General features: G+C 46.1%; 1 protein-coding gene and 1 long non-coding RNA gene across 9 annotated transcripts; both read left to right on the forward strand.

Moving 5' to 3' along the window:
* The first annotated feature begins 511 nt into the window (after positions 1 to 511).
* LOC119269829 lies at positions 512 to 4,915 on the forward strand. 8 transcript variants are annotated; one of them, XR_005133750.1, is made up of 10 exons: positions 515 to 895; positions 1,347 to 1,419; positions 1,543 to 1,588; positions 1,876 to 1,964; positions 2,056 to 2,199; positions 2,552 to 2,656; positions 3,095 to 3,175; positions 3,277 to 3,398; positions 4,171 to 4,223; positions 4,408 to 4,915. It is a non-coding gene; the product is annotated as an uncharacterized LOC119269829 (long non-coding RNA). The 8 variants fall into 8 exon arrangements; XR_005133751.1 differs by having other exon boundaries at positions 516 to 895; positions 2,056 to 2,168; XR_005133749.1 differs by having other exon boundaries at positions 512 to 895; positions 2,056 to 2,656; positions 4,401 to 4,915.
* A 5,182-nt stretch (positions 4,916 to 10,097) lies between these two features.
* Positions 10,098 to 16,464, forward strand: LOC119269830 (putative ABC transporter C family member 15). The gene is made up of 10 exons (XM_037551753.1): positions 10,098 to 11,217; positions 11,308 to 12,755; positions 13,023 to 13,109; positions 13,307 to 13,891; positions 13,984 to 14,148; positions 14,229 to 14,523; positions 14,676 to 15,196; positions 15,519 to 15,582; positions 15,669 to 15,908; positions 16,036 to 16,464. The coding sequence occupies exons 1-10, from the start codon at positions 10,353 to 10,355 to the stop codon at positions 16,155 to 16,157; spliced, it is 4,392 nt and encodes a 1,463-aa protein (XP_037407650.1). The 5' UTR covers positions 10,098 to 10,352; the 3' UTR covers positions 16,158 to 16,464.
* The last annotated feature ends 2,656 nt before the right edge of the window (positions 16,465 to 19,120 follow it).

A 19,120-nucleotide genomic window follows, 5' to 3' on the forward strand; every position in this document is an offset into this window, starting at 1 on the left:
CAACTGTGGCCAGTCAGGTCAGCTCCATGAGCTACGTTAGTGCGGCAGAAAGACCTGCTAGGCTTCACACATGTGTTCCATGTTGTTCACCGAATATAAAACCCAATAAGGCTGGTCATAGTGGGGAGTAATTTAGACTAGTAACATACATATGTTACTAGTCTATGTTACCATCTTCATAATGGGGAGTAACATGTATGTAGTATCACGCAAGCCATCATTTGTTAAGATGTAGACTCATTTTGCCTTGAGATGTGTTATGTTACAGTAATATATTATGTTACTCCAATCATCTCTCTCCTCATTAAATACATGCCATGTAAGCAAACTTTTCTTGGGATGTATTATGTTACTTGCTATGTTACTGAGCAGCCTAAGAGTCGCGACTATGGCGCATCCTGGCGCTTGCCACGTAGGCAGAGGAACCGTAATTGGTGGAAAAAATCTCGTTGTGATTGCCGTTGTTTTTTTTGTCTCATTTTGGTCATCGTCGTTTCTTTCGCCTACGCACGCATGTCTCCTCCTTTCCCAGTCGTGCACGCCGCCTCCTCCCATTCCTTCTCCCCTTGTTCCAGCGGCTCTCAATCTCCCACCACGACCGCTCGAGAACGACGGCGATGAGGAGGCCCGACCCTTGACGCAGACCCGCGCCCCCGAGCGGCGGTGACGTCAGATCTCTCCGTCTGGCGAGGCCAGCCATCCCGTCCGTGCCGCGATGCCGCCAGTAAGGAATAAAGGAAGCCCGTGCTGGGGCAGCCAACGCGGCGTCGTGTGCGCCGGAGGGGGCTCTGGCGACCGCGTGGCGGGGGACTGCGCGGCGTCCAGTCGTGGGTTCCGGCGACGCCAAGCCGTAGATCTGAGACGCCGTCTCCACTTCCTCCTTCCTCACTTCAAGGTATGATCATCTAGATCATTTCTTCTCATCAGGCGCAGCAGCAGTTTCTCTTGGTTGCTAAAATCAATCAATCCCTCCAAGGTATGGAGGGAACGGGGCCTTCCTAATTTCTGGGTATTTAAATCTGCCCTACTCATGGCAGCATACTGTATGGTGTCATAGGCTACTAATTGTTGTTGTGAGACTGAGATGAGAACTTGTGGATTTTTCAAATGGGATCCTCAATTTTCTGCGTACAGGTTCAGAAAGACAACAAGAAAAGATATCATTTACATTTGTATAGATATCTCTTTTAGATAACACATGGGCAACTTGATTCAGTGTTCTGTAAGTTGCTGCATGATGCTAACTTGGGGAAATCTCTCTATTGGCCATGAAAGCATCCATTTGCATATTGCAGCTGGGTGATTGTTGAAACAATATCCATTTTTTTGATGATTTTTATTCTTAGATGCTTTGGCAGGGATCCTCCGTATCAAGGGAAGAGCGGGGTAGTGTGGGCGAGGGAAGTCCTTGTGTACCAGGTGAAGCTCCGCCTTCCTCTCATTCTCCCCCTTTTGATTATGCCTGCCACACTTCCATGTCTCTTCAGTCCTTTTATTTCTCTTAACATTTTCCTGAATGTCATAATTGTCACAATTGCGCAGGTTTCTGAAAGAAACAGAAAAGGAAACAAGATGCAGTAAAATTTAGGTGAAGAACATTTTTCCATAGCTTGTGAACATGTTGGTCCTCCGATTTTGATTTTTCGTGATTTGTACTCCATGCATGCTTTTGATATTCAATCACTTTATTTGTTTACATCCTACTAGATTCTAATTTCAGAATTGGTATTCTATCTAGCTCTGAGACCTTGCCTTTATTTTGTATGAAGTTTACTAATACATTAAATTGCATGCATGTTAGATATTCCATGGGCGCTACTATTTCTGATTACATGCGATTCCATTTGGTTGCACTTTTATTATGTTTTTGTACAGATCCTTTGAAGGTGGTGCTATTGTTGAATCTTGATTCTTGATGCTATGGATATTGTCTGCTTTCAACCCCACCCTGTACTACTCACCAGGTATGGAGGCCATGTAATATTTATCCTCTGTTATCTTTCAATAATTTCTTCCTTCTGAAATTTAGCTGTAGACTTTATGGCTTGGCTGCAGTATAAATTGCGCCTGGGTTATGAGACTTGTCGGCGCAACCTATCATTTGATAAAATATATCAACCTGGGGGAATATACTTTTGCTGGATTGTTTGAGACATCAGATAAGCCCTGTAAATTTTGCTCATCTATCTATTGACGAGGGTAGGAAATAGTCAGGGTCTCCTGATCTTTCATGTTATATCACTTCTTTACGCTTCCATGGCGTAACTCCTTATTTGTTCGCCGACAGTGGCCATTATTTTGTCTGATCTCCTGTGTCGAAGTATGGTGGTTTTACTTTTCTTGTTCCATGTGATACAATTACTTGAGATGTCCACGGTTAATTATCTTAATAAGAGTCAGCAAACACAAAACACATCCAGTGTGCCCATTAACGCCATCCAAACAATAATATGACTAATCTGCACATGTAGTTTCAAAATGGGAACGACCCAGTAAAAGCTCCTGTCTCTGAACCTAACCAATAGCCACTCTTGGTTTGGTTGCCTTGTAGAAGATGTTATCCTCTCACTAGCAAATCCTCGACCCATCCGATGGATCGAAGGACACAAAGCGGATCTTTGTGCCAAGCACATCTAGGAATCTGTATGTTGGGCAGGTAAAGTTCAGGCTTCATACTTTGCCTCATAGTACCACATGAATGTGTCCTACGCATACAAATATTTTGTGTTGGGAGCCCAAAAGATAGCAATATCACATGGATACAACGTCATTAACTGGTACACCTATTAGTTTCAAATTTCACAGGGTCAATAGAATTCTTAACCCTTAACAGACATTGTTCCATGTTTGCAAAGAAACGTTGAACAACTTCGGAGAAAAGTTGGACCACAAAATCCATGGTGTATAACTGGTATTTTTTGTCGAGAATGTATAACTAGTATTTCCTTGCTATATGTATTTCTATCATGAAAAGGGCTCTGTTGGAAACCGTAGAATAATACACGCAGGCACAAAGAGTCAGTGCTGAATCTTCAATATATTGTAGGACTAATGTAATTAGATGACATCAGTGTTATCTGCCGGTGTGCTGCAGGGTTTAGATGAGGTGGACTCTGAATCTATGTCACTGAGCTTGAGGAGAGTAATGCACTGGTCGTAGCCATTGTAGCACCAGGTAACGAACAAGACCCATCTCATGCATTTTTCAGTTCATGTTGTTACCCCATGAGTTTAGTTAAACAGCCACTCACTGTGCACCATTTCTCTGTGGCTCAGGTGGTAGGACCGAAACATTTGCATCTGCTGTTATTGACATGGTTGGATCTTCAGGCTGGAAGCTTGCGTTAGTCGCAGCAAGGATTACCAGCAGCAGCAACCAACCTGCAGAGATGAAACCGGTACGCGAAGAGAACCCCATGTAGCATCATGTGTATTTTTGTAACTTTGTTTTCACTTGCATTGTAACCAACGATGCTTTTAGCTAATATAGTTGGTCTCACGGTGTGATTTTGATCGACTCTTATTCCAGAAAAGTGCTTGATTGATTGCTAATGAAAATATCTGTTTTTATCTTCTCTTTCGTAGCATCACTACTAATGCTTTAGGAGCATACCCACCACCTGGTTGTCAAAGTGACAAGGTGAATGTGATATGTGTATTAGTAATGCCTCTTTTGTATTAGTAATGAAATTTCTATTGGTATGTGTTCAGCTCTATGTTGCATAATAGTTTCTATAAATAGCAGGAGCAGGTGAGGAAACTCTGTAATTTCATTGTGAATCATTGCTGATTAGTATGGCATACTTGCATTCTGAAGCTTTTGATTCCACTTGTCTTGATACCCCAAAGAGAAAAGAGAGAGAGGGAAAATACAGAATATATTGATATGGTGCATTTGTCACTGATCGTATCAGTGCTAGGCTTGGAGATTTCTTCTAATCTTTATACATCATGTTTGTTAGAAATCTTTAAAGAAAAGATAGTGCTTGTTGAAGGCATCACACAAGTTGTGTTTAGAAGTACTGCAAAACGAAATACAGATTAGAAGCCAAGCTAAACCTTGGAACATAAATACCTTTATATAAAAATACAACTAGAGTGTGATCCTGTAGAATTAATAGAAGGCAAATGAATTTTATCTCACTGTTTACCTATATCTTCCCTTTGCAGAGAACATTTTCACAACCAGGGAATAGAAAATAATATGGATGTGCGAGAAGAAGGTTTGTACTCATCACCTCTGTAGACTTAATTTATTTTATATCTGCAAACTATGTTGCACATGCTTGTAGAATGGATGAAAAAAATCTTGCAGAATATAAAGTTTTTTTTTCTGAATTGTTCTAATACTCTTATTTAAATGATTTTTTTTCTGAATTGTTCTAATACTCTTATTTAAGTTTCTAGGAAAATGTACAATGAACCAGAATGTACCATGTCGAGTGGGAATTCTCAATTGACGAGATGCCAATGTTCTGGTTTCGCACCCGTTCTGTGCGCATGCTCCATTCCCCTGCATTGCGCCTTCCGTCCCAGACACCCCCGGCTTCTACAGTGTCGACCGCTACTTTTCTGCCACGCCCACATGTGGGTCAACGATGGCACATATGTGCAACTGCTCGAGCAGGCGATGGTGAAGGTGAGCGTCGGCTCGGTGGGGGCAGTGGAGGGCGATGATGATGCCGGTGTGGACATGAAAGCGGACGAATCTATTGCAAAGTTCTATGCGTAGATGAACTGCAGTAGCAAGTCTCAGATGGTGAGGAGCAATACAATGACTTGATGGTGAGGAGCATCTGGTAGATATACATAGTGTTAGATTGCTTTTGGACAAGTCATCGTATGTAATGCATCTTCAAACCACGTATATAACCTGCTGCTACTCCCCAAGTTTAATACTCCCTCCATTCCACAATGTAGTGCTTTCTCTATCCCCGTGCTTCAACTTTGACCATAAATTTAACTACCAAGACCGATTGCGGCGGGAGCAAAAATTATATCAGTGAATTCGTATTCGAATGAAGTTTTCAATTATATAATTTTTTTTCTTCCGCCGCAGTTGGTCTCGTTGGTTAAATTTATGGTCAAAGTTGGACCTCGGGAAGCGCGGGCGCACTATATTTTGAAATGGAGGGAGTATGTACTTCCACCTCTAATGGATTTGGTCTCCAGTACTCCCATTCATGCAAGTGTGTCTCAGCTGTACATGCATATGTGTTATCGATCAGAGCAAAAATACATGGAAAGAGCGGTTGCCTATCTGGCACCGCAGCAGCACGTCTCAGGAGGCGTGCCCCAACCCCTAGTTTGCTTCATACACCAGTTCAATTACGATTTTCATATTGTATTGAAATTTGTTCAGGAATACTATCAGACAAATGTACAAGTAGAAGCACATTAGTCGTCTTAGGCCCTGTTCGGATCCTATCCGCTCCACAACTGCAGTTCCCGGAACGGAGGGAGGGGCAGCACAATTGCAGTGAGTGGCTCAAACGAGCTCCTTGCGCGGAGCGGAGTTTCGAGACCGGAGAGATTCCGAACAGGCACTTACTGTCTTAGAAAGGATCCAAAGGCCTCATGGAGCTAAATATCAGTTTTCATTGGAGACTTTGTCCGTGATCCAGACAAAGGGTGATCCAGTCCGCACGCCTCAGATCCAACGGCCCATGACCGAGTTTTTAAGTTTCCACTGTATATCAGTTCTCATTAGAGACTCTTTGTCTGTGATATGCCTGCAGCGCAGTGCAGTCCGAGACAGATCGAGACAAGGAGGCTAGCTAGGAACGCTGGTTGGCAACCTGTCCCTTCTAGTTTATGCTTCCCCTAATAGTACTCCCTTCATCATGTACTTCCTCCGTCACAAAATTTTTATCTTAGATTCGTCTAGATACGGATGTATCTTATAAGAGTGTTTTCGACACTAAAGTGTAGTGTTAAAAACGCTCTTATATTATGAAACGGAGGAAATATCTACTCCCTTAGTCGTCTAAAAATTATGAGACCGAGGAAGTACTACTGTACACGTTCGTGCGTGTTGTTCACGGTGCCCAGCAGCGAGCGCAGGATACGGGTGAGAATCCCTCCGTGGGTGTTTTATGCCAGTTGGTAAAAAAGCGTTGGATTCTGGATCGGATGGTCCAGTTCAGACAGAGGCATGCCGGCCCGGTGCACGCCGTACGCACTGCGTACGTGGTCCGTCCATCCTCGTCCCCTATACATACATCAGTGCACAACCGACCCTGCACGTACCGCACGCGCATGCACGACGCGATCGCCCCGCCGCCGCTTCAGATACCGTGACGCGCGTGGGGCTCCGGCGCGCAGGGCAGGGGCAGGGGGTGTGAAACCGACGGCACGGGACAAAGTGCGTACAGCGGCATGCATGCGGGCCAGGCAGGCGCGCGCGCGCGCTCGATGGTGACCGTGGCGTGCACTGACATCGGCATGGGCGCGCGTACGGCGGCACCCGGTCGATCAATCGACACCGTGAGGCCACCGGCGCTTCGCAGCGGCACACTGTGTCGACAGTCGACACCCTACGTACACAGTGCACAGGTAGTCCTGCACATGCATCATGCATGTGTTGATCCGGCTAGCTAGCCACCTAGAGGGTTCTCCGGCACGTCCAATTCTTCGAGTCCTCGCTCCAGGAACAGACGCTCAATACAGTCGAACGGCCGGCCGGGCCTATCCATTGCGGTATACTATGTCACGACAGCCACGTACTGTACGTACGTACTCGGGAGTTAGGGGTACCAGTTGCCGACGTGCTCCATGTTGCCATCAGCTGCCCGCTCCGGAGCCTCTGGAACATGCACGCGACGGACATGAGGTAGCGGTCGATCTGAGTGGTGCATGGAAGCACAGCTAGCTCAATTCCATGTTTTTTTTATTCGCAACCATGGCTAGCTTTTTCGAGAAAAAAAATGCAAGAGCTACATGCATGCATGAGACGGCTGGATTTTTCCACATTATTCTTTTGACTAATCGATACAAGATATGTTATTTATCGCCAAATTGACGCCATGTGATGGAGAAAAGACACAGAGAACAGCATGGCTGCATGGGGGCGGGGTTCAGAGAGGCAAAGTACACTGACCACATACACTGGCTAGCAATGCTAAGTATAATTAACCTCAAAGCGGGCATGGACAGAAGGATTTCCAGACCCTTTTGGCACCTGCCCTGTCCCAAAAGAGCGGGCAAGATTCACCGCGCGGGAGGAACATGACAAATCGACAAGGCTGCCCGACCTCACGATCTGACCGGGACGGGATTTTCGCTGGCAAATCAAAGTGCATGCGCAGTAGGCCCACGTGTAGCCAGCAGCCCTATCGTGTCAACACGCACTAGCTATATGGACGTATGGTCCTGTTGTCATCTCTAGGAGGAGTACATGGTAACCGCACGTCCGGAAAAATTGGATCGCTCGAGGCGATCAAGGAGGCGACTAGGGGTCCTTGCACGCCGCCGGTGACGCCGCCGGTTCCCTCTCTCTTCGTCGGCCGCTACGGCGGCGGGAGAGAGGGGGAACCTCGGGTCTATTCACTTGGTTGGTATGTGGTATGATTAGGGTTGAGGGAGACGTTGCCGAGGCCGTTGCGGTGGTGTCGCGTCGGAATAAGTTTCTTCGGGCTCCGTTTGCGGTCAGACAAGGCTTTTGCCTTCGTCCAGGAGCCAGCGGTGTTTGGGATCCCCGGATCTTGTCGAGTTCGCGGGCTATGGTGGTTGGAGGTCCATCGGCACTGGCCGTTTGGATCCTCAAATGGGCGATGGAGGTAGGGAGACGAAGACCTTTCTTCTTCCTTGTGTGTACGATTTGCTGTTGTTGTTCTTCTCCTTCCTTTGCGCTGATGCTGGTGGGAGATCCTGCTTTGCCCGGGCGGATGGCCCGGCCGCGGTGCTGGACCAGTCGGATGACTCGAGTTCTCTTCCTTCCGGAAGGGGCACTTCTCGCGGTACTCAAAGCCAAAGATGGCGACAACTGTTGCAGGTGTGTTGGATTGATGTCCATGCCCTCTCAACGTTGGTGTAAAGAAAGAAGGAAGCAGCGTGGTGGCAATTGTACCGTGGTCGAAGATGATGACCTATTTGCGACTGGTTGCATATCCTTCTGCTGCAGGGGTCTTCTTTCAAGATTCAGGGATGATGACACAAATCTTCTTGTGTTATGGTTGTCTTAGGGTACTCTAGGTGTTCATGGTCCTTTGTTTTTGTGTTTCAGTGTGCTTGTAAGGTTCACCTACTCTGTACTGATTCGTGATTTGAATGAGCAATTTCTCAAAAAAAAAAAGGAGGAGTACATGGTCCTGCTTGCATATACGTCTACTCATGTAGCTAGGGCCCGCCATTCTCTGGCGAATTACAACGACGGCTACAAACGCCTGCGTTCGTCAAATTCTACCAACACATAACTTTCGCACGCGCTCTAGGGAGAAATCGGTTAAAACCGGACCGGATTGGCTACGAGTGGCATCGCGGTGCCTGCCCACAGCTGACGAGCGAGGTTGGGTACATTGAGACAGAGACAGATCTTGCGCAGTACATACTCCATGCATCTCCATGCATGTTGCCATGACAGCAGCATCGTGATCTACGACGGTGGCCGGCCTCCAATGGGATTATGGGAACGTGAGAGGCCAGCAAGGACTCCCGGCGTGCCGGGATAGTCGCTTGGCGTGTGGCCGGCACGCGACGGGGGCGTGCCGCCCGGCTCCTGCCATGTGGCGGCCCTCATTAAGGAGGCTTTTTCTCAGAAAGAGGTGCAAACCGGGGATGGAGGGAGGGACGGCCATCACAACCGGATCGGATCGAAATCGTGGCGGATTTGCGCTCGCATCAACGACGTCACCGCACACGCGGACGACGTACGTGTGTGTATGTTCACAGGGATACATACAAAGGTGGACCAAGTTTCACTGCCTTCCTCCTGCCAGCGCCAGCGAGCGCGAGGATAAATAAATCGACGGCAGTGATGGTAACTTTCCGCCGCTTACTCACATTCACATGGATGCTGCATCGGCCCCTCTTCCATTGGCCATTGCCAATGCTAAGCCATGGGGGGTAGACGACGGCACAAGGGCTCGTCCTGCAACTGCCGCAGCGCATGCATGCACGTTCCGCGTCCGGGCAGTACGCCGTTGGCGGCTTGCACCTCCACCCGTCACCGATGGAGATGCCCGGGCCAGATCGGGTCCGGCTTGATCCTCGTCTCTCTCTCTCTCCGTGGGCAATTTGGATCGGGCGTGCCCCTGGGTCTCTGCCCTGTCGTACTTTTCGATCAATGGCATTTCGATATTTGCTGCTGATACTTCCTCTGTAAAGAAATATAAAAGCATTTAGATCACTACTTCCTCCATAAAGAAATATAAGCCCATTTAGATCACTATTTCCTTTGTAAAAAATAGTGATCTAAATGCTCTTATATTTCTGGCTCGACAATAGTGATCTAAATGCTCTTATATTTCTGGCTCGACTTATCTCCGACGCTTTTGTGTTTGTTTATCATATAGGGACATCTTCCTGCAGAAACACAAAGGGCACGTTAGCTGGCTCACAGGATGTAACTTACGTTTCGAAATCACAATATCTGGAACGTTTAGCTGCATATAATACTGCATTAGCAGATTAGCTGAGACCGACCAAATGCTTTGGGGCTGGCTGATAAGAACAATAGTTGGTGTACTCCATCCACGCCGCGACCAGCTCTAGTTGCCTAGTTGGTGCATCTTTCGTTATCCGGACACTGATACCAACCTTTCTCCTGCTCATGCCAAAAGAGTCAAAGCTGGAGTAGATGCCAGCCAACAAACAAACCCAATCAAGATGCACGCATGCCACAAGATCTAATACTCACTCCGTTTCTTTTTAGTCTGCATATAAGATTTGGTCAAAGTCAAACTTTGTTAAATTTGACTAAGTTTATAATTTTTTTTACCAAGATTCACAATATGAAATCAATATTGTTAGATGCATGATGGAATTAATTTTCATACCATATAGCTTTAGTATTATAGATGTTGATATTTTTTCCAACAAAGTTGGTCAAAGTTTATAAAATTTGACTTTGATCAAATCTCAATATATATGCCCTTTGATTCTCTCTTCTTTAGTAGGCAGTAAACACTAGGATCGCCGCTTGAAAAAGACCAGCGCAAGGCTTGATGCCGTTGCCGATCCCAAGTACGCGTACATAGCCTCTCAAGCCACCACATGCTGTCAGGCCTCCTTTTGGTTAGCGCCCGTACCCTCCCACTACGCACTGCTTAGCTTCTTTTGCCCAAGTTTGTCTCTCACTCTGCTGCCTTAATGTAACAGGCCAATTCGTTGCCATCTTGGTGTTCCACAGCTCCATGCCATCTTCTGATGATTTCCAGGATCCCATGGAGGAATTGCAAGCATTGGACTACGTCCGGGCAGCAGCCTTCGCCGTCCTGCTGGTTTGGACCCTTGCAGAGCTCGTGAAACGGAGGAAGGGGAGGCAGGAAGCAGCAGCGGCAGGGTATGGCGCCGACGTGGTCTCGGCGCAGCAGCGAGGAGGGGCAGCCAGTATAGTTGCATTCTGCAATGCTTCGATCACGCTGTCCCATATCGTGTTCTTGGTTCTTGGGGTCTGGAAGCGGCAAGCCGTCTCCCCGGGCCTGGTATTTGAATCTGCCTCGTGGCTTCTGGCTACTCTGTTCTTGCTCTACCGCAAGCATGAAGGTGCTGCAGGAGTAGTAGGGTCATCCAACTGGCCTCCGGTTCTTGCTTCTTGGTGGTTCTTCAGCTTCTTATCTGAATCACTCCTCGCCTCGCTGCATTTGCTTCATCTCTTTGATTCTGCAACTGTCGTCGTCGATTTCGCTTCTCTTCCCTTCTGCACTGGTATCTGCCTGGTTGTAGTAGCTATGAGGCTTTCCAAAGCAAACCGGAAGGAGCTGGAACAGCCGCTGCTGCTGAGAGAGGACGCTGATGACAGCAGCAGGGACAGGTTCTCTAGCTCGGGGTGGTGGAGTCGCCTCACATTCCGGTGGCTGAACCCAGTCTTCGAGAAGGGGCACAAGGTGAGGCTCGAGCTGGAACACATCCCATCTGTGCCGCAGCCCGAGATGGCAGAGCAGTCATACGCCTTGCTTCAGGAGACACTCCACAAGCAGAAGCCTGAGCTAATGCCACTGCGGGAAGCCATCATTTGTGCTGTCTGGACACCTCTGGTCACCAATGCAGTCTTTGCAGGTTAGTGAACAGTTCTTCTTCTTTTTCCAATAATAGAGCTAGTATTTGTCCTGGCAATCCATTAATACATTAACTTTCTTTCATTACCAGGGCTCAACACTGTTTCTTCTTATATGGGACCATTCTTGATCACCTACTTGGTGGAGCTACTCTCCGACAAGAGCACTGACAAGGGCCATGGCCATGGCTACATGCTTGCATGCCTCTTCTTTGCCTCCAAGACAGTGGAGTCACTCTCACAGCGGCAGTGGTACTTTGGTGCCCGCAGAATTGGATTCCAGGTGCGAGCAGCACTGATGGTGTCCATCTACAAGAAGTCCCTGCTGATGAAGAACTCAGGCCCAGTTGCGGGGAAAGTTGTGAACTTCCTTGATGTTGACGTCGAGAAGGTCGGTGAGTTCTTCTGGTACATCCATGGGATTTGGTTGCTGCCCTTGCAAATTTTCTTGGCACTTGCGATCCTGTACCGTAGTCTTGGTGCAATGGCCTCGCTGTCTGCAGTCCTCGTAACAGTGCTGGTGATGGTGAGCAACACACCACTGGCAAATTCGCAGCAGAACCTTAATATGAAGATAATGGAGGCGAAGGACTCGCGCATCAAGGCTATGGCCGAGGCAATGAAGAGCATGAGGATCTTGAAGCTTCATGCATGGGAGACAGCCTACTTGGACAAGCTTCTGAAGCTCAGGGATGTGGAAAAGGGGTGGCTCAGGAAGTATCTCTACACGTGCTCAGCGATAGCTTTCCTGTTCTGGGCCTCACCAACGTTGGTTTCGGTCGTTACCTTCGGTGTCTGCATTCTTGTGGAGATACCATTGTCAGCTGGAACAGTCTTATCGGCCCTTGCCACATTTAGAATCCTCCAAGACCCGATCTATAACCTCCCAGAGCTTGTGTCAATGGTCACACAAACCAAGGTGTCCTTGGATAGAATAGAAGAGTTCATCAAAGAAGACCACCAGGGTAAGCCAAGTTGCCATGGCAACATAAATGGAATGAAGGACTTGGCAATGGCTGGTGAAATAATAATTGAACCAGGAGAGTACAGTTGGGAAGCTGATACTAGCTCGAAGAAAACAAAGGTAACACTCATGATCAACAGCAAGGTGAGCATCACGAAGGGTCTCAAGGTTGCGGTGTGCGGGCCAGTTGGTTCAGGCAAATCAAGCCTCCTTTACAGCATCATGGGAGAGATTCCAAGGGTTAGCGGTGCAGAACCAACAGTTGTCGGGTCAAGGGCATATGTCCCACAGAGTGCTTGGATTCAAACTGGGACAATTCAGGACAATGTGCTCTTTGGGAAGGCTATGGACAGAAGCTTATACGAAGAAGTGCTACAAGGGTGTGCTTTGGATAGAGATTTGGAGTTATGGGCCAATGGAGATATGACTGTAGTAGGGGAAAGGGGTGTGAACCTAAGTGGAGGCCAGAAGCAGAGGATCCAGCTTGCCAGGGCATTGTACAGCGATTCTGATGTTTACTTCTTGGATGACCCCTTCAGTGCTGTGGATGCGCACACCAGCGCACATCTCTTCAAGGTACGTAAACCATGAGCAATCTGCAATACATGAACAGCAACAGATGAGCTTAGCCTCGTCCGATTCAAGGGAAATTACTGCAATTTACAGGCCTACAGCATAAGGCGTGAAACATAACCAAACAAGTAAACACACGAATTACAGAACTAAATTGTATAGCTATTGCTGCAATCTATAAGCAAGAGTATTTCCATCAAGTACTTGTATTCTGACACGGTCAGCATCAACTTCGAGAAAATGAATCAACTGATCAATTCATATTTGCAGGAATGCTTACTGAGACTAATGTCCTCTAAGACAGTCATGTATGTTACCCATCAGCTAGAGTTCTTGCGAGACTCGGATCTCGTTCTGGTAAGGTGTCAACCCCATTTCCACACATAACTACTTTTTCCCTTTGTAAAAGAAAATTTGTGCAGTTTAGACTAGGTTTGAACAGAATTTTAAAAAAATTGTGGATATCTTAAATAGAGTAGAAATGTAGAGTTATACTGTCATGCACGCATGGCAACATCCAATTCTAACAGATGATCGTGAATGGTCACTTGAAGGTCATGAAAGATGGAAGGATTGTTCAGTCTGGGAAATATGATGATCTGATAGCTGACAAAGATGGAGAGCTCTCGAAGCAAATGGCTGCACATGATCAATCCCTTAGTCAGGTCAACCCAGCAAAAGCACATGGCTTGCCCAAAAGCAAAAAACAGAAGAAGCAGATAGAGGCCACAGAAATAGAATCGGATGGCCATGTCATAGGGAGGGAATGTGAAGAAGAGCGTGAATCTGGAAGAGTCAAATGGGATGTTTACCACAAGTTTGTCACCTCTGCATACGGCGGAGGTCTCATCCCTGTGGTTCTTCTATGCCAAGTGTTTTTCCAGGGATTGCAGATATGTAGCAACTACTGGATTGCATGGGCAGCAGAGAGAGAGGATCAAGTAAGCAAGAAGAAGATGATTGGTATATTTGTGCTTTTATCTGCAGGAAGCTCGGTATTTATATTGGGAAGAGCTGTCTTCCTATCAACAATTGCCATTGAAACTGCCCAACAGCTCTTCTTAGGCATGACCAGAAATATTTTTCGAGCACCAATGAGCTTCTTTGATTCCACTCCATCAAGTCGGATACTCAATAGGGTGAGCCAACAACCGTACCTCTTCATTATGGAAATTGTACAAAATACTCTCCGTTTTTTCAGTTCTCATGGCTTAGCTTGTCCATTTTGCAGGCTTCAACAGATCAAGCAACAGTTGACACAGATATTCCCTACAGGCTAGCAGGGCTGATATTCGCAATGATTCAGCTCCTCAGCATTATTTTCATCATGTCCCAAATTGCTCGGCCTATATTCATGCTATTCATAATAATAATTGCAATCTCCACTTGGTATCAGGTACAGCTTCATTCATTGTAACCTACTTCCCTAAGTTCTCAAAATGCACACTAGTAAGTAGTAGCTTGTACTTAATGCAGGGCTATTACATCAGTTCGGCTAGAGAGCTAGCAAGGATGGTTGGTATCAGAAAAGCTCCAGTCCTCCACCATTTTTCAGAGACTGTATCAGGAGCTGCAACTATTAGATGCTTTAATCAGGGAGAGAAGTTCTTGACAAAGAGTCTTGCGCTAATTGATGACTATACCCGCATTACTTTCCATAATTCAGCGACAGTTGAATGGCTATGCATCCGTATCAACTTCCTCTTCAACCTTGTGTTTTTCGTGATGCTAGTCATACTTGTCTCCTTGCCACGGGATACAATTGATCCAAGTAAGTGTTTTTTGTAAAACAGGATTTTCAGTTACACGAACTGTATTTTCTAGGGCGTTTTAGAGTCAAAACTCATTATTCTATACAGCTTTAATTTTTTTAAAAAATCACATTGCTAGAACAATAAATCTTTTTTCTTTCCCCTTCTTTAGGTCTTGCAGGGCTTGCAGCTACCTATGGCCTTAACCTTAATGTGTTACAAGCATGGGTTATATGGAATCTGTGCAATGTTGAAAACAAGATGATCTCTGTAGAGAGGATTTTCCAGTTCTCAAACATACCGAGTGAATCTCCTTTAGTGATTGAGAACTCTAGACCAAGGGAGACATGGCCATGGTGCGGAACCATTCAGATCGAGGATCTCCAAATTCAGTACAGCCCTGACATGCCCATGGTTCTCAAGGGCATAAGCTGCAGATTTCCTGGAGAAAGGAAAATTGGGGTGGTAGGGCGGACAGGGAGTGGGAAGTCTACTCTCATCCAGGCTTTGTTTCGGGTCGTTGAACCATCTGCAGGACGGATATTCATAGATGGAGTTGACATATCGCTTTTGGGAGTGCATGATTTGCGGTGTAGATTGAGTATTATACCACAAGAACCAACTCTCTTCCAAGGGACTGTCAGAACAAACCTGGACCCTCTACAACAACATCTGGACACTGAAATATGGGAGGTAAATAATATACAGTGCCAGCAAAAGGCGCTCTATATGATGCAAATATTCTTTGCAAAGCAATTACAGCAGTAATATTTTACCTGTTCATGAATCAGCAGCTCGCTAGTACTCCCTCCGTTCCTAAATATTTGTCTTTCTAGATATTTCAACAAGTGACTACATAAGGAGCAAAATAAGTGAATCTACACTCTAAAACATGTCTACATACGGATGTATGTGGTAGTCCATTTGAAATGACTAGAAAGACAAATATTTAGGAACGGAGGGAGTAGTTTCCTACTTTGTCAAGTCTTAACTTTTAAGAATTTGCATCTATCAGGTTCTGCGTAAGTGCCGCCTTGAGGAGATTGTCAGAGAAGACAATAGGTTGTTAGATGCACCAGGTAAGTTCAAGCAGTTACTATTCTCATATCCTACCAATTTCATTTTTCAAGATGGCCCAGTTACACGGTTGTAGTTTATCTAACAGTAGTGGAAGATGGCGGAAACTGGAGTGTGGGGCAAAGGCAACTTGTCTGCTTGGCCAGGGTATTGCTGATGAAAAAGAAAATACTTGTTTTAGATGAAGCTACAGCCTCAGTTGATACTGCGACGGATAATATCATCCAAAAGACTATAAGGCAAGAAACGGACAATTGCACAGTTATCACAATTGCACATAGGATCCCCACCGTGATTGACAGCGACCTTGTTCTTGTACTCGGAGAAGGTAAAGAACACTAAAGCACTTGCAGTATTTTGGTTTTTGCATATATTTTGGGGTGTTATAAGTTGGCCCTTCCAACAAATTGTGTTCTATGACAAAGGTTATCATTTCTCATCAATTTTTGCTGCAGGTAGGATACTAGAGTTTGACTCACCGGAAAATCTACTTAGGGATGAATCATCAGCTTTCTCAAAGCTGGTGATGGAATTCGTGGGAAGGTCAGAGGGCCGACATCAACCAGAGCTAATGTAGAGGCATCAAGCAACTACCAACCTGCCTGACCTCACTTAGGCTTGTGTACATATAAGCTCTGACGGAGTATAAGGAGATACAGCACGGGAAACAAGGAAAATTTGGTTTAGTGGTGACTGGTGAAGATTAGACCAGCTTTATATGGACACTTGAACTACTGTAGAAATCTTATTTATCTTCCTGCTCTAGCCCCTTTTTTTCCTCCTAGCGTTTGTTCATATTGTATGGCCAATCTAAGTGATGTTAGATGTATGCAACTTCTTTTCTAACAACCATTGAAGAGTGAATGAATAGTCACCCTGCTATTTTCAAACAGAATATTGCCATCCGTAATTCGTTCTTATCATGGTACGTTTGGAGCGAGACATTCTACGATTAGCATTTTCAGGCCAACAGAGACCCATATGCCCTTGGCCCTGCCCCAATCTACTCAAGATGAAGCAGGCAGAGTTCATCTTGTGCCCCGTGCAGTTGCAGAACATGTAATTAACTTGCTAAAAAAGAGTAAAATCATGCCGGCACGGCAAACCGGCAGACACCAACGAGTAAATCCGCGGTTGCCGAGAGGCAGTAGCGAGTCCTTACCGTCTCGAGCAAAAGAGCGAACAGCTGGCGGGCATTGGTGATCCCCGGTGCGGCAAACGGCGACTTGACCGACTGCTTCGAGCACGAGAGGCGGTTCCCGCTCCGCCGCCGGTCGCCGTACTCGCGCACAAGCGCTGTTTCCCGCGGCAGCATCGGCGCTCCGGCCCGGGAGTTCCACGGTGCGTGCTGTCGCATTCGCATTTTGTTTGTTTTTCTCTCCGAAGTGAAACGGGCTGCAAACTGCGCAGAGCACACAGTCTATTTTAGGAAGAGAACCGTAAACAAAAGAGTAAAATGCACAGTCTTTTTAACACAGACAAGCCAAAAATCCTGAAATAAAATTCAGAAATAATGCTAGCACCAGGACTTGAACCCTGATGGGCTGAGGATATCACTGTCTCTCTGACCATCCAATCACAAGTTGGTTCGCAAGTAAAATGCATAGTTAGAACATCTTCAACATGGACCTTCAAACCACCCGCAACCTGACCGAACGATTCAGACACACTATGTCATCCAACGTGATACCCATCGGTCCGTGGACCGATCTGGTTGTCCATTTTCTCGCAAACCGGACGTAATCAGATGGGTTTTGCGGGAGTCGGCACATCCGCCACGTAGGGCTCTAACACCCTCGACACACTCAAAACTAAGGCGGAGCCCGCGCATTTGGCCACATCGGGACTGTTTTCACACTAAAATCCCCCACTTTCTCCACCCTCCATGATTTGATCGTCGATGCTCTCCATCCAATTGCTACCCACTGTCTCATGGACACACTCGACGAGCTGCCGGAGCCGGCGGAGGTGGAGGATCCATAGGAGGCGGAGACCCAAAGGATCGGCTTGGCGACACGACAAGCCCGCCGACTTTCATATATCATGAATGTTGATATTTTTTCAATAAAATTTGTTAAACTTTACAAAGTACTCCATCCATTCGGAAATATTTGTCCTAGAAATGGTTGTATCTAAACATATTTTAGTTATAGATACATCCATTTTATCCATTTCGAAGACAAGTATTTTTGGATGGAGGAAAAACAAGCAAGGAGTATCTTGCATTCATGTAAATAGTTGGTGTAAAAAGAGGTACTCATGCATGCAGTCACGTGTGCATTTCTTCTTGTCCGCGGCCAAGGCCAAACCAAACATGATGAACAGTGTTGAATGATAGCAAAAATAATAACAAGGCCTTCTTTTGCAATTTGGCGATCCATGTTCCTTCATCAGCCGCTGATACGTCTTCGTCGTATCTACTTTTCCAAACACTTTTGTCCTTATTTTGAACTCTAACTTGCATGATTTGAATGGAACTAACCCGGACTGACGCTGTTTTCAACAAAATTGTCATGGTGTTATTTATGTGTAGAAACAAAAGTTCTCGGAATGACCTGAAACTTCACGGAACATCTTTTCGAAAATAATAAAAAATCCCTACAAAAGATGAAGACCAGGGGGCCCACCACCTGTCCACGAGGGTGGGGGCGCGCCCCCTACCTCGTGGGCCCCCTGGAGCTCCTCCGACCTCAACTCCAACTCTATATATTTGCTTTCGGGGAGAAAAAAACCAGGAAAAAAGATTCATCGCGTTTTACGATACGGAGCCGCCGCCAAGCCCTAAAACCTCTCGAGAGGGCTCATCTGGAGTCCATTCGGGGCTCCGGAGAGAGGAATCCGTCGCCATCGTCATCATCAACCATCCTCTATCACCAATTTCATGATGCTCACCGCCGTGCGTGAGTAATTCCATCGTATACTTGCTGGACGGTGATGGGTTGGATGAGATTTATCATGTAATCGAGTTAGTTTTGTTAGGGTTTGATCCCTAGTATCCACTATGTTCTGAGATTGATGTTGCTATGACTTTGCTATGCTTAATGCTTGTCACCCGGGCCCGAGTGCCATGATTCCAGATCTGAACCTATTATGTTTTCATCAATATATGAGAGTTCTTAATCCTATCTTGCAAGTCTATAGTCAACTATTATGTGTTATGATCCGTTAACCCCGAAGTGACAATAATCGGGATACTTACCGGTGATGATCGTAGTTTGAGGATTTCATGTATTCACTATGTGTTAATGCTTTGTTCCGGTACTCTATTAAAAGGAGGCCTTAATATCCCTTAGTTTCCGCTAGGACCCCGCTGCCACGGGAGGGTAGGACAAAAGATGTCATGCAAGTTCTTTTCCATAAGCATGTATGACTATATTCGGAATACATGCCTACATTACATCGATGAATTGGAGCTAATTCTGTGTCACCCTAGGTTATGACTGTTACATGATGAACCGCATCCGGCATAATTCTCCATCACTGATCCATTGCCTACGAGCTTTCCATATATTGTTCTTCGCTTATTTACTTTTCCGTTGC

Source organism: Triticum dicoccoides, chromosome 3A (assembly GCF_002162155.2).
Source record: "Triticum dicoccoides isolate Atlit2015 ecotype Zavitan chromosome 3A, WEW_v2.0, whole genome shotgun sequence".
Classification (NCBI taxonomy): domain Eukaryota; kingdom Viridiplantae; phylum Streptophyta; class Magnoliopsida; order Poales; family Poaceae; genus Triticum; species Triticum dicoccoides.